This window comes from Natator depressus, chromosome 1 (assembly GCF_965152275.1).
Source record: "Natator depressus isolate rNatDep1 chromosome 1, rNatDep2.hap1, whole genome shotgun sequence".
In the NCBI taxonomy this organism is placed as follows: domain Eukaryota; kingdom Metazoa; phylum Chordata; order Testudines; family Cheloniidae; genus Natator; species Natator depressus.
In genome coordinates this window covers 14,300,105-14,316,005 of record NC_134234.1, presented here as the reverse complement: position 1 = coordinate 14,316,005, position 15,901 = coordinate 14,300,105, and the positions used below count along the sequence as shown (strand labels likewise).

At 44.5% G+C, this 15,901-nt stretch overlaps 1 protein-coding gene across 3 annotated transcripts in view; it reads right to left on the bottom strand.

Moving 5' to 3' along the window:
- The window catches only part of GDPD5 (glycerophosphodiester phosphodiesterase domain containing 5), a 337,315-nt gene that overhangs the window by 63,080 nt on the left and 258,334 nt on the right, over nt 1-15,901 (bottom strand). For all 3 annotated transcript variants that reach the window (XM_074955111.1, XM_074955119.1, XM_074955130.1), the window contains exons 7-8: nt 8,111-8,209; nt 5,811-5,904 (exon numbers count right to left, since the gene is read on the bottom strand). In XM_074955111.1, coding sequence (XP_074811212.1) covers nt 5,811-5,904; nt 8,111-8,209 — 193 coding nt within the window. The remainder of the gene's footprint in view (nt 1-5,810; nt 5,905-8,110; nt 8,210-15,901) is intronic.

The following is a 15,901-nucleotide window of genomic DNA, read 5'->3' as shown; positions in this document are numbered from 1 at the left end:
TGCTTTGAACATGATGGGCTATTAACAGTCACTTGAAACCAATGATACCGGGGTTGTTTCTTGGGAGAAGCAACAGCCACAGGAAGTCTGGTTAATGGTTTGAACACAGATGTTCAGTTGCTAAGTTATAAGCTGCCCTTTGCTTTTGCCATCTAATATCCTTGTTCAAGCATGCACCTACTTGCCAATCAATTAGACGAGAATGTAAGTGTGGGAGAGAAATTAGCTCCAGTCCTTCCCGAGTGCTCAGGAGATAAGTAAACTAGGTGCCATCGTGGTGTACAGCATCACATAGTTGTGGTGCTCTGGAGCTAAATTACATCACTGAAAACTTCCAGGTAATTCCAATTTGCTCTGGATTACTCTGTAATGGCTCTTTCCACTTGGATTTCTCTGCCCCAGAAGTACACGCTATGATTCCACCAAGCCTCAAATAGCCCATTTTGTCAGTCTGAAAGACCCTTTCCTTTCCTATCCACCTCTGCTGATTGAGCCGATGCAGCTCAGTGATCCAAATCCTAGGCAAATACTAAATGAAATACATGTGCTAGGACAGATTTTGATCACTGACCTGCATGAGAAAGGTCAATGTCACTCAGCATAGATCACAGGACGTGCACCATTGTGAAATGGGATTGAAGCTGAATCCCACCATTAGCCACAAATGCTGGGAAATGTAAAGTTCATTTCCAGGAAGCCCATTAATCTCTTTAGAAAACCTCACAGAGCAATGTGGGAGGCAGCTGAAGGCATCACTTTCCTTTTAATACCATGAATCTTGGGACCACATTCCTCCTGGACACAGCATTTTAACTGTGGTGCAGTCCCATGAACTTAGGTACATTATTTAGGAGACAAAGCGAGAAGTCTGTTTTTATAACAAGATGTGCCTGGCATGTCAAGGGATGGCGGGTACCGCTCCAAAGTAGCCTGGCAGAGTTTGATAAAGGATCAAAACTATTTCTGAGTTAGACTGGAAAGTGTTTGTGGTTACAGAAAACCAGACACACTACTGGCCTATACATACGCCATGGGGAATGGGAGTCCCAGCAAACCCTGTTTATGGGTGGAATCGGATGAATCAGAGTGTACGTGATGGAAAAGCAGCAAGCCTTTCACCCATAGGGTCCAGATGAGTCATGAGCAAAGTCACTGTGTCTGTTAAAAGACATGTGGTGTGACAAACTGTGTTCCAATCTCAGTCCCATTTCTAGTGACCATCCCACTGTGTGGAAAGTCACATGTGCGATTCCCCTGGTGGAGTTTCCTAGTTTTTTCACCTAAAGTTGCCCCCATCCACTCCGTGGACAAAGCTAGGGGGTTGCCAGCCAGGTGCTCATATCCTGGAGGACTTGTCAGAGGCCACGGTGATTAGCATGGAGGCCCTGTGCCTCCACAGTGGTTCCAGGCCATTGCGCCCTCACCCCCACCTCCCTGTCAGGAATACCCCTGCTGATCGCTGCTCCTGGCAACCTACCCTAAGGGTGTCTTCACATCACAGAAAGAGTCCACTTGGAAGTTAGGACAGCACCAGTTTTAAGTAGATCCCCACATGGGGCTGGTAGGGGATAGCCCCCAGCCTGTCACATCCTGCTCACATGTAGATCCTTGATGCCGCAGGGGCTCTTTGCGGGGCTGAGCAATGGGAAAGGCAGGGCAGGGTGGGACAGCCCATTGCAGGCAGCAGCCAAACTTGTGTGTCAAAACGGGCAGAACTGTGCATGGAGGGGGATCCTCCACGTGCAGAGACTGGTGTCTGTGCGCCACACTGCAAAATCGCCACAGCTAGCTCCTTTGCGAGTCATCTCAGCAAAAGGCCACAGACTGAATGTACATGGCATCTGAACTAGCGTCTCGCCTCCCAAAGGCAGTTCCTTCAGCTCAGCATTATGTCCCACTGGAGGGTGGCCTTGTGGGTGACTCACCGGACTGGGACTCACGAGGTTTAGGGTTCTATTCCCACACCACAACATTCACCAACAACTAGCTCCTTATTGGAAATCACAGCCAGCTTCCTACATGATCTTGGGCAAGCCACAATCTCTGACAAACTGGGGATTGCACTTCCCAAGGTCACAGGGGCTTTAGGATGATGAATTCTTATGTGTATAAGAGGCCCCGAGATACTACAGAGAAGGATGCTGTGTAAGAACAGAGAGAGCACATCAGGCATCTCTCATCTGTCGTGTTCCTGTTCTGGAGATGACTGGAGCCCATTAGCCTCCAGCCCTTTTCACCAGCAGTAAGTTGCCTTGACTTGAAAAATAAAGGTTCACATTTTATGATCAAACCAAGATGGCTGGAAAAAAATCTACCTGCAGTTTCTCAGCTCTGTAGAGTATTTATCTGCTTGTGCAATGAAGACCTTGGGGGAAAGCGAAGTGGGTTGGTTCTCTTCTGTAATCACCAACAGACATTTGATACTCTGGAGGCAGACACAGACAACGCTGTTTCTCGGAGTACATTTCTCCTCTCCTTTCTTTTCTGCCTTGGTGAGGAGCCCCCTCCTCCCCACCCCATTTTATCTGGTTTCCCGAACGAGTTCTTTGGCAGAGCTCCTCCCGTCGCTTCACTGCTTTTATTGCTTCTTTTAATCCCGCGTCTTGGGTTTGGCCTTGGAAGCCTTCTGGGTGAGTTCTGAGAGAGGAAGGAACTTATAAACAACAAGAGCTATAAAGAGACCATTTATTTTGAGCTGGCTTTTCTGGATTTGGGGAAAAGAACAGCTAAAGAGTCTGATGCCTGAAAAGGGACAGGAACCGTAGACTCCTGTGCCAATGACAGTGGGCAACAGCCAGTACGTCTACAAATGACTATGGTCAGGTGGGCAAGACAGATGCAACTTTCTCCTTGTGCTGTGGATTTGTGTTCGCATTCCTTACTTTCCCCTAGCAGTTTCCACTGACGAAGTGTTCTTTGCTTCCTGTCTTATACTGCAGCGTGATGCAGGTTTGTACCACTGAAGAGCTGCTGCATTGTACCCCTGAGGTGGCTGCATTTCAGTGATGGGTAAAATGATCCCTGAATATACAAGGCATTTTGTGATGCTATGGTGTAAGAGGGGAAGTTACTCTATGAACGGTGCCTTAGGCTGTTGTAAAGTTTTAACATGAGGAAATAGCAGAGCTAATAAGTGGCAATTTTTCCTGGCTTAGCTAAGAGCACAATACAGAGAAGAGAACTTCAAGGAACACGTACTATCTACTCTCGTAGACAGTTCCTCCCACCTTGACTGGCAGAATAATTACACACTGTATTTTATTTTATTTTATTATTTCTTTTCTTTTCTTTGTTGAACAGGTACAGCTTTTCCATTTGTAAATTAAACTACAGCAAATTTTCCTTTGGAGAAGTCTCTCTTAATATGAATTCTTTACATGTTTAATATTCTTCCTCTCGCTCAGCCACTGCTTCCACATACTCAACACCTACTTCTTGGCAATTTTTTGTAAGTACTGCCAAACCCTCCCAAGGCTTGCATTTCACACTACCCTTCAATTACTAATTAAAATAATTTTTACAGCTTTAACACAGTAATTTCATAGGCTCTACAGTTGAACCCTTCAGAAAATATATTTGATATTTGCTGAAGGCAAAGTGAGGTGGCTAGTGGCAGGTAAACTGAAAGAATGGTGAAGGCAGTAGAAAGGTCCAAGGCCCATGAGATTGGATAGATTACACATGAAGCTAGATTAGAGGAGAGGCAGTTTAGTCTAGTGGACAGGGCACTGGACTAGGAGTCAGGAGAACTGGATTAAGAACATAAGAACGGCCATACTGAGTCAGATCAATGGTCCATCTAGTTCAGTAGCCTGTCTCGGAGAGTGGCCAGTGCCAGATGCTTCAGAGGGAATGAACAAAACAGCAATTATCAAGTGATCCATCCCATCATCCAGTCCCAGCTTCTGGCAGCTGGAGGTTTAGGGACACCTGGAGTACGGGGTTGTGGCCCTAACCATCTTGGCTAACAGCCACTGATGGACCTATCCTTCATGAACTGATCTAATTCTTTTCTGAACTCACTTATACTTTTGGCCTTCACAACATCCCCTGGCAATGAGTTCCACACGTTCATTGGGTGTTGTGTGAAGAAGTACTTCCTTTTGTTTGTTTTAAACCTGCTGCCTATTAATTTCATCAGGCAACCCTTAGTTCTTGTGTTACGTGAAGAGATAACACTTCCTTATTCACTTTCTCCACATCAGTCATGATTTTATAGACCTCCATCATATCCCCCCTTAAGTCGTCTAAGATGAACAGTCCCAATCTTTTCATCTTTTCTCACACAGAAGCTGCCCCTAATCATTTTCGTTGCCATTCTCTGCACCATTTCCAATTCTAATACATCTTTTTTGAGATGGAGGTGACTAGAACTGCACGCAGTATTCCACGTGTTGGCGCACCATGGATTAATAGAGTCACATTGTGATATTTCCTGTTTTATTATCTAATCGCTTTCCTAATGGTTCCTAACATCCTGTTTACTTTTTTTTGACTGCCGCTGCACATTGAGTGGATGTTTTCAGAGAATTCTCCACAATGACTTCTAGATCTCTTTCTTGAGTTGCAACGCTAATTTAGACCCCATCATTTTATATGCATAATTGGGATTATTTTTCGAATATGCGTTACTTGGTACTCATCAACACTGAATATCATCTGCCATTTTCTTGCCCAGTCACCCAGTTTAGTGAGATGCCTTTGTAGCTCTTCGCAGTCAGCTTTGGACTTAACTATCTTGAGTAATTTTGTATCATTTGTAAACTTTGCCAGCTCACCGTTCACCCCTTTTTTCAGATAATTTATGAATATGTTGAACAGCACTGGTCCAAGTACAGATCCTTGGGGGACCCTGCTTTCCATTGTGAAAACAGATCATTTATTCCTATCCTTTGTTTGCTATCTCTTAACCAATTATAGGTTCGATTCCCATCTCTACCACTCACCTTTCTGCTCTTTCTACCTTTGTCTCCTTAGATTATGTTCTTTGAAGCCTGGACAGTGTCTCACTATGCATTTGTGCAGTATATAGAGCAGTGGTTCTCAACCTTTTAACCACTGTGGGTCGCATATGCAGCTCTCTCTGTGTTACATGGGCCTTATCCACAAAATATATATACTACCAGTACGGCCCTGAGAATGTCACATAGGCCGTAGCTGCGTGCTGATTGGGCCACAAAAGTGGCTCGTGGGTTGAGAACCACTGACAGAGTAAAGGGGCCAGATCTCAACTGGGGCCTGTAGGCACTACTGTAATACAAGCAATCGGCACATGAAGGCTTTTAAAAACAAGGACGTTATTTATGAACTGAAATGAATGGGGAGCCAGTGAGATGTCTTGGGTTGAGGGTTTTGTGGTTAAACTGTAGACGTAAGAACACATCACTCTGCTGGAGCGTGGTGTAATTAACTTCTTTCTTGCTGCTGGGGAAGTCTTAAAACAAAAAAGGCTTCAGAAAATGCTTTTTCACATCCTTCAGTTATAGTGTGCGTCTACTGGTAGAAAAACAGTAAGTGGCTTACTGCTGCCTGACTGGGCCAGCCCACTCCTGCTTCCATCCGAGTTTGTCCAGTTATCTAGGATAGTAACCATAACCTCCCCCAGTTTTTCTGAACAGTAGAGGGTCTGAAGATCTGAGAAAGTAGCTTCAAGGGCACAAATCCTAGATCAATCAGCTGTTCTTGACAATAGGATCTTGTCAGCTGACAGCCAATCTTGTTCTTTAAAAACACATCACTCCAAACATATCTCAGAACACACGTAGACAGAAGTACGTGGGCAAACAAGGTGAAGTCTGGTTGGTACTCACTGGCTTTTTCCATTCTTGCAAACTGCCCAGCTATCAACCAAGACAGGGCCGTGACTGCAGCCAGGGCTCCTATGTGCAGAAAGGGAGCTGTGGCCTACGGGAACACAAACAAAAAGGACTGAATGAAAGGTATTTTATAGGCAGCGTCACTTAACTTTTCAAACAGTTATTACACACACACAGTAGAGTCTCAAGACAAGTGCTCTCGGCTGAACAGTGAAGTTTCCAGAGGGAATCTGCCTACCCCATTCTGAGACAGATCCCATGTGTTCTTTAGCTGCTGCAACAAAGTGGCTCTACGTTCACGGAGAATAGGTCCAACGATCACTATTAGCCAAGATGGTCAGGCACGCAACCCCATGCTCCAGGTGTCCCTGCACTTCCATCAGCTTTTGACTGCACCCAGTTTCAACCATCACCACCCTCAACCTGCCAGTGTGGCTTGGACATCAAAAAACACAAAGCTGTGCAGTTCTGGCACTCTGAACACCAGTGGAAGGCCAATGTGAGGGTCCCCTGCTGCCGCTATCTATTGGAAACAGAGCCCTACTTAAAACAGCAGATTAAATACACAAGAGTGCAGGAGGAAATACACATTTTGCAGCCTAGTCTTCATACTCCCATCACCTTTCCCCCCTGCCTTACCGCTGCTGCTGCTATCTAATATTAATACTAATTATAAATACAAAACTCTGGCTCTTTAGATTGTCCAGCAAACAACTTTACACACAGCATAGCCGGATGGCTGTTCACCACCTGTCAAATCATAGAATCATAGGACTGGAAGGGACCTCGAGAGGTCATCTAGTCCTGTCCTCTGCACTCATGGCAGGACTAAGTACTATCTAGTATATGCTTTGACACTTCACTCTTCATTGTGTGTGACTGGTTACCTTAGTCACATGGTACTGCTCCCACTCTATTACTACATGACTAAATCTTCAGAAACCAGGGGAAGTCACTTCTGCCACAAATAGGGAATAGCCTTATTCGTGTATGCATCCTTTTCTTTGTGCATGCATCTGAGTATTCCTACAAAGGATAGTTAACCCCAACCCAAACCACTAAACACATCTTTGGGGAAGTAAACAAAGAGACGTGAAAAAATGGCTGATTCAAAAATCAATTCAGGATTCACTAAAATATTTGGCAATAATTTCCCCCCATTATTCACCTGCCTTACAACATGAAAATTCCACTTGCTCTGAAGAAATCAAGGGTCTTCTTTTAATTAATTTTTAAACAGAAGCACAGTATTACACCCCCCCCCCCCAAAAAAAATCTCCAATGGAATTCTCCTTTAAGGCCAGAAGGAATTTTAAAGCTCACAGTCTGTACTCCTAGGATTCAAAATTTGGGACACAGCTACACAAACTGAAACAACATAACTACTTAATTGAGCTTGCTGGAGTCTCATTGAATCATAGACTCATAGAAGATTAGGGTTGGAAGAGACCTCAGGAGGTCATCTAGTCCAACTCCCTGCTCAAAGCAGGGCCAACCCCAACTAAATCATCTCAGCCAGGGCTTTGTCAAGCCAGGCCTTAAAAGCCTCTAAGGATAGAGATTCCACCTCCACCTAGATACCTCCCTAAGTAACCCATTCCAGTGCTTCACCATCCTCCTAGTGAAATAGTTTTTCCTAATATCCAACCTAGACCTCCCCCAGTGCAACTTGAGACCATTGCTCCTTGTTCTGTCATCTGCCATCACTGAGAACAGCCTAGCTCCATCCTCTTCAGAACCTCCCTTCAGGTAGTTGAAGGCTGCTATCAAATCCCCCTCAGTCTTCTCTTCTGCAAACTAAATAAGCCCAGTTCCCTCAGCCTCTCCTCATAAGTCATGTGCCCCAGCCCCCTAATAATTTTCGTTGCCTTCTGCTGGACTCTCTCCAGTTTGTCCACATCCTTTCTGTAGTGGAGGGGCCCAAAACTGGACACACTACTCCAGACGTGGCCTCACCAGTGCCGAATAGAGGGGAATAATCACTTCCCTCGATCTGCTGGCAATGCTTCTACTAATGCAGCCCAATAGGCCATTGACTTCAGAGGGCTTTACGTGACATCCAAGATCAATATTTCATATGTCCAGCTCTGTAGCTCTGCTTCAGCCTAATTTATAAGAACTAATAACTCCAAAGATAGAGACTATGGGTAAAAGCCTGGCCCTTCTGAAGTCAATGGGAGTTGTGTCATTGACCTGATGGGAGCAAGGATTTCACCCTATGTATTGAAAACTACAGAACAAGCACCGTTCTTTGCAACAAGGCTTTAAATTGCCAAACGCACTATGCAACTTACTTGCATTGAAATAACTACCATCTCCCATTCATCATCCCAAAGTTGTGCTATAGAAGACATGGTTACTACGGTAACTACCAAGGTCGCCATCAGGCCGATCTGAAACAAAAGAAGAAAGTATTTACAAGTCAAATCCCTAATATGAACACTGTTGCTGTGTAGTCCGCTTAGCATAGTACCTTTCATCTGAGGTTCTTTAAGTGCTTTGCAAAGGGGAAGTAAGTCTGGCAACACCATTGTGAGATGGATTTGGTATTACTCTCTTTGTGCTACAGTTTGCCCATGTGTAAAATGAGGGTAAGTGACTTGCCAAAGGGCAAGCAATGGCAATCGCAGAGCAGGTGACATTTCAACAAGCGTGTTTCCAGTGCATGCTTTTCCTTTTTAAATCCTGACACTCTCTTCGGCCCCCTCTTTAGCAATAGAGCGGCAGTGGCAGGACACAGAGCCCACTTGAAATACAAGTGATACCCTCTTGGCTATGGGTTGTAACAATCCAACAGGGAGGGAAGTTAAAGTTACCTAGCAACTAAGGTTGTGCTGAAATAGAAAATATTCGTTTGAACAATATTGTGAAAAAAAGTCCTCTGAAGACCATTTTGAAACTCCTGATTTTTGCTTTTCAATGAGTTTCCACTAAATGATGTTTTCGGCATCACATATTTCGGTAAGACGATGGATCTTTGCTGAAAGGATGTTTTGGTACTAGAGATTATCTGAACTCAACAAACTCTAGTTAGAGACCCTATGAAGGGAGAGATTCAATTTGCAAGACCCGTTTTAAGGGATTTAGTGGGCAATGCATGTTTTCAGGCACTGGAAGGGAAGGTTATTGGCAGAAGAATACAAGGCAGAAAAAAGATCTTGGATGGACAACATGGTATCCTGGGTGGATCAAAAGGACTATTCATCCACAAAGATTAGCAGAGGACTGTAGAGAATGGGCTACCAGGGTTGCAAGCCTCTAGTCATGGAGATGTCACAAAAAATATTTCAGAAATGGAAAGATTCTACAGTATTTTCATTCAAAACCACAAGCTTAATTTTGAACCAACACACATTACATTTTGCCATGTGACTGTTTTAAGATAGGTTTCAGAGTAGCAGCCATGTTAGTCTGTATCTGCAAAAAGAAAAGGAGTACCTGTGGCACCTTAGAGACTAAATTTGTTAGTCTCTAAGGTGCCACAAGTCCTCCTTTTCTTTTTGTTTTAAGATAGGAGAAGGGATGATCTGGACAAACATGAATGCTTCCCATAAGGGGAAGTATATACAAAAAGAAAAACAGCTTTATGTATAGATAGTATAATCGGCCTCGAATCCTCCCATTCACTCACACTTACATTCTAACCATATTCTGTAACCAGCGTTACACACTGTATCACTTTCTTCTACAGAACCGTATCACAATCCAGTCCCATCCCACAGCGTAGTGAGGCAGGCCTGATTATAGACAGGTCAACAATCTTTTTTCACCCAGGACAAAAATTAACTTGGCAGTAACCACACTGATCACTGGTTAAACTCAGCCTTAAATCCTCCACTAGTTTATTAATTCAGACAGATTACCAGACTCAAACAGTCCATGAAATTGACCATTGCCTTTTTCTCTTCCCTTCTTGGAGCAGGCTTCAAAATATGAATCAACTGAGACATTTGATGAAACAAGAACATTTCACTGGCATCAGTAGGTGGGACTAGAATCTCAGCAGTAAGCATGGAAAGCCCTAGCCAGGGCATTTGCTCCCAAGTCAGTGATGTCAGGGGCTCTATAAAAAAGGTGAAGGGGTGTCATCTACACTGCATTTTCAAGGGTCTTCCCACTTTTATTAGAGCAGTTCTCCAAATTTAGCTTGCAGTAAGTGAAAGGATTCCAAAACAGCGGTTTGGCATTGTGTCATGCTGACACACCACCACGGTGTGCATGTACACCACAACAAGGACACGCCAATAAGCAGCCACCTCTCAAAGCTGGGCACAGTTCAACATGACTTCCCCTGGGAGAGATTCACCATCTGAAATGGCAACACCCTTGCTCATCTGCATTGAGGTGCACTGAAAGAGTTATGTAGAGGAACCTAGCAAGTTTTAGCTAGTGTTATTATTTGATTTTTTATGAAGCTCTAACACCCCAAAAAGGCAGGATCCAATGCATTGCTTCCCCCTTTATTTCAGTGCATCTTTTGCAGCACTTGGATGTATTCAGAATGAACGAGTCTATGCACAGCGCCAAAAAAAAAAAAAAAAATCATCACTGGATTCACTGAAGGCAAAAGGTTAAAATAGCCTCACGATGGCACAGAAAGAACTTCAGCTTTACAGCTTTAGCCTGCCATGTCTGTCTTATCCATCATTTCTATCACAAAGAACATTCTAGCAAATGCGTCAGAACACTGTTCTCTTCCATCTGTTATCTCAGTCTGCACTGTACGTCTGGCTAGATTCAGAGGATGCTGCTGTTCTGTGCCTTGATCTCATGTACTGGCTGGATCTGGATTCTTTACAGAAAATTTCAGAGCAAAAAAAAAAAAGAGAGACCAAAAAGTCTTTGAGAGAGAAAGCATAGGTTAGACAAACATACAGTACAAAACTCCTACAACTATCTGGATTTGTTTGAACTTAAGACACATTGTCCATTGCCATGAAAAGAGCTGAGGTTTTTTTTCATTGTTGGGTTTGTTTTTTTTTAAAAAAAAAAAACCTTCAAAAAACCTGTTCTTGTTATTTCTGAGTAAAATACTTCTCACCTGGGAAAGAAATTCTCCTGGGCCTAGAATAATTCCCATGTCCTCATCTGCCATGCACCCTCCCTACTCTTTCTAATCCACCCCTTTGAGCAGTTCCTCCTCATGCACGACCCCTGTACGCTCCTTCTCCTGTATGCACTGTTGTTGTAGCCAAGTGGGTCCCAGGATATTACAGAGACGAGGTGGGTGAGGTAATATTTTTATTGAACTAGCTTCTGTTGGTGAGAGAGACCAGCTTTGGAGCTTACGCAGAGCTGACCTGAAGAAGCTTGTCTCTCTCACCAACAAAAGCTGGACCAATAAGAGATATTACTTCACCCACCTTGTCTCTCCTTCTCTTGAATAATCAGCATATGGCTTGCTTTTAGTCTGTAAGGGGCAGATTCTCAACTGGTGTAATTTGTCAGACACCAATGAATTTACACCAGCCTCTATGTCCTTGGTGACAGGAATGGGTGCGTGCGCAAACACGAGCATAATGGTCAATAAACATTCATGGCACAATAGAAAAGAGTGCAATGATATGGTTTCCTCTCGTTCCTACATGAACAGTCAGGGTGAAATTTCTCTCAGCAGCTGCCCATAAGAAAGAGAGGTGAAGTTTACACTAAGGGGGTCAGGGATGGATTAAGGCTAAACTTGGTCTGAACTGCACTGGAGAGGAAGGTCTGATAGGTAAGAATTTTAGGGACCCATTTCTAAACTTTGGGAGGCCTTCTTCAGACGGGAGGGAGGGGACGGCTTGGATTGGCTGGCTTAGACAAAAATCTCTGCGTTCACCACCAAATGAGGTGGCCTCGCGCATTATTTCCAGTGATTTCCTGATCGTACTGGATTTACTCAACCTACGCAGGTCAGAGAAGTGAAATCTGAGATCAGTTGTTTTTGCAACACGAACAATAAGAAAGGTGGGGAATTCCAAAGGTGCATTGACGGCGGTTCGGATTGTGTGAGCCTTCATGGGTTGCTGGAGTAGGTGGAATTACACAAATACGGATGTGACTAGCGACCTTCCTGTTGTGCTCTCTGCTCTAGCAGATCATCTGGGAGGAAGTGCTCAGCAACATATAGAAGGCTGCTTGTATTCTGTCTGTATGTCCCTCAACAGTGTTCATGATTCATTCCTTTTAGCACCTGTATCTGCTGGTTACTGTTACAACCCATTCGGGGGCTCTGGGCAGGATGTAATAGCAGGGATAGAGGGGTGTGCATTTGATCCAGGCAGCCTGTGAACAGAAGTATCCCACCCCGAGGCCCTTACCCTGACGACAGAACTACGAAGGCACGCTGATCGCCACTCTGCTTACCTTCAACTCATCTGCTTGGGCAAAAAAGCTTTGGGGGAAACGGCGAAAGTGTTCTGCCTGCGTACATCAGCCAAGTGGACGGCAATTAACAGAATGCTTGAGAGTTATAGCTGGATTCACTCCCAGCTTGGGGACCAATTAAGTGGTGATGTGTACAGGTAGCCCCAGACTCCCTTGAACCCTCCTCCCCCTCTCAGACCCCAGATATGTAAAGAAAACCAAGCTGGAGTAATACACAGGAGTGGGAAGAAGGTACATGTGAAGGTAGAGCCTTTGGTCTAAAGGAGTTGACACTGTCTTACATATGGCCTCTGAACTTGGCCCATGATCCATAACTCTTTATAGGATCATGGAAGAGACCCTCATTCGAACACAGATTCCTTGCCCTGAAAATACAGGCCACTCCATCCTGACAGTGCAAGGAGCAGATATTTCCTGACATGGCATTGGATTTCAGCCATCCAAAGTTAACGAAAAAGAACCAAGACACAAATTTAAATTCTGGCCTTCAGCGGTCCCACCGCTTCGCTCAGCCTCCCGCCTTGCAGCATCTGGAAAGTTCAAGGGGAAGACACGGACAAGTCTGGTTTGGAATTGTGAGGGACAGGGGTGGCGGGGGCAGCAATCACCAATTGATCCCTGTAACATATTTCTCTTTTGGTGTTACTCACCCAAGCCCACCAGCCACCTGGAATGTGTCAGAAAAATACCAGACTCCTCGCCAAGAAACATATGTTGTGCTCAGAATCAACAACTTGTTTTTCAGCAGCAGACATCCTCCGCCCCCCTTCTTTACCTCCCCACCCACCACCTCCCAACAGCAACACATTCTGGAAAGAGACAGGAAAGTGGCAGAATTCAAATCCCCTGCACATATGCTGGTTAAGGGTCCAATCCTGCAAAATCCCCCCGGGTGCAGAACTCCCACTTATTTCAACAGGAGTTGTGTATTGAGAGCTTGTAGGATCTGTCCCATAATCAATTATTATGTGTTTGTGTATTGCATATGTGTGTGTGTATATATATATATATATATATTATATATATATATATATATATTTTACACTTAGTAGTGTTTCATCTAGCACTTGTTCTCCTGCAGACTTGTGTTTCCATACACCGCTAAGCTCTGTGGATTTTGGTGTATGGACATCTTTTTCTGTTCCAATTTACAGAGGTTGGAGGTCCCCAAATTTCACCTGAACCTGAAAACGCAAATCAAGACACAGCCAAAGTTGCCAAATTTTGCTTGGTTTTGGGCCAATCCACGAATTCTTTCACCAGCTTCCTCTTGCTTTCAAGTTCACGACTCAACACCTCCTCCCCTGCCTACAGTACACCCCTCCCCCTTCCTGGTCTTTATGGGTATGTCTACACTGCAATTAAAAACCTGCCACTGGCCCATGCCAGCTGACTCGGGGTAAGGGGATGTTTAAGTGCGGTGTAGATTTTCTGGCTTGAGCCCAGGCTATAGGACCCTGTGAGGCAGGAAGGCCCCCAAGCTCAGGCTGCAGCCCAAATGTCTACACTGCAATTAATCAGCCCCTCAGCTCAAGCTCCACGAGCCCGAGCCAGCTGCAGGTTTTCAATCACAGTGTAGACACACCCTCGGATCCTCCCAAGCACCCCGCTTGCTATCCTTCTCTCACTATGGGCTTCTCTCACTTCTTTCCACGCTACCATTTATGATTGGAACGCTCCCTTCCTTGTGCCTCCAGGGACCTGCTTCACACCTCATCACATCCCTCTTCAAACCATAGATCTTTCATGAAACCTTTCAACACCCTCCTTGTTTTGTGCCTGAACCATTCTCCAGTACGTTGTGAACAGCACAGAATGGCATTGCATGTGTCTGAATTACACAGCAAGCTGTTTGGAACAGGACGGGGATCTTTTCTCCAGGTCTGCACAGTGCCCAGCATAAAGCTGGTGCTCTCTATGAAATAATAACCTGCAAATGGAAGCTTGTATCCTGTGTGTTTTTGCAAATCAAACAAGGCACACAGATGTGCTTTGCTGCAAATTGGTTACTAAAAATTAAAATCAGCTTCACAATGGGAGCTATTCTCTAGCCCAGTCGGCTATAGCTTGCCTTTATTACGTTCACTGCTTTCATATGTTTGGGACCTTTCACCTAGATACATGGTGCTGAGCTAAAGCATAAAGGACCATATATAGCTGTGACCTTAACATAGAGGATACGTTGAAGTAGGTTGGCATAGGGGGCTTCCTAAGTTCATACCCTTTTAAATGTAACAGGTACACCACAACTTGGAAAGAACTGAAATAACCAGTTAGGAAAGAAATAACAAATGTGATACCTAACCACAAAAGGGGCATGGTAACAAACTGACGTATATGATAATAAGTTGAGATCATTGATATACTAATCTATAGAAAAAAAGACACTACAACGTTAGTAAGATGAGGAAATACAAATAAGGAAAGGGGGGGAATCCCTTACTGAATATGCATCCAACATAACAGTGTTAGCGTAACCTATTATGAAAGTGACATCCCAGCCTAGGGGCAGTAGGAGAGAGAGCTGTAGTCCCTGGGAGGTGCCAGAATGATGGCCACTGGTGATATTGTGGAAGGCAATGGTGATGAGGAAGACAATGACTCACATTTCTACAAGTAGACGGGCGTGCAGAGGTACATCCTATAGTATCTCTACCTACCTTACTGAGTTGGGCTGTTTGTGACTGTGCTAAATGTGTTAATAAACTAAACTTGTAAATATAAAAGGGTTCCTGTAGTGCAAGTGTTGCACCTGTGCACATCGGGGTTCCCAGTTATATAATAATTTAAATAATACTGGGCCTGATCTTGGGACAAGAACCTGTCATCCCTCAAAGCGATAACTGGGGATTCTTAAGTCTTAAGAATTATATATATCAATCAATATAATTAATACACAATCTAAAGATCGGGCAACAGTCCCCACAAGCGAAATTAGTCCCCTGAAAGCAAAAGGTAGATCAACTGCTCAGAGTTCAGGTCCCAACCCCACCCCCACCCCATGGAAGCTTTGTCTTAGTAAAGAAGTCTAGTGGTTAGAGCAGGGAGCTAGCAGTCAGGATTCCTTGTGCAATGCTTTGAAAACAGGAAGTGCTGCAGAGCCATATTGCCAGCTGCTCCACTGACTTACTGTAGGACTATGGGTAAGTCACTTATTCTCTGTGCAGTTCCTCCACTTACTTGCCAAAGGGGAGTTATATTTGTGACTCTCACATAACAAGATGGCCCCCTTGTCTCCTTCAGGCAATGCTTTGGGATAGATACTGCCAGGGAAAGCTTTCAAGGAGCTGTGGAGACAAGGGTCTGCGGGAGTCGAGAAGGGCAGTACGGAGGCGTTGGGGCTTGTGTGGACATCCATGGGCCGTGCAGATCTCAGATCTCTAGGTTGTCAGGGCTGAACCTCTTGTTCATTCCTCAGGTGGGGGAAACTCCAGCCCTCCCTAACGGAATAATCAAGTGGGAACTCTGCAAAGCAAACTTCAGGAACTGTCTTGCCTCCTGCAGACTTTTTCTACATAAGATAATAAGCTAGACCTAAATATTAGTGTGCTTCAGAAGTAAAGGGAGTAACTGTCTGGTGCTCAATTTTGCCATTCGCCATCCTAACTTATGTTTTCTTGCAGTGCTCAGATAATACCTGCTGCAGAAGAGACTCCAACCTGCCACTATTAAACCTCTTTGAACTCGGCTCTCCAACCAGAAATTCAAAAATCCTG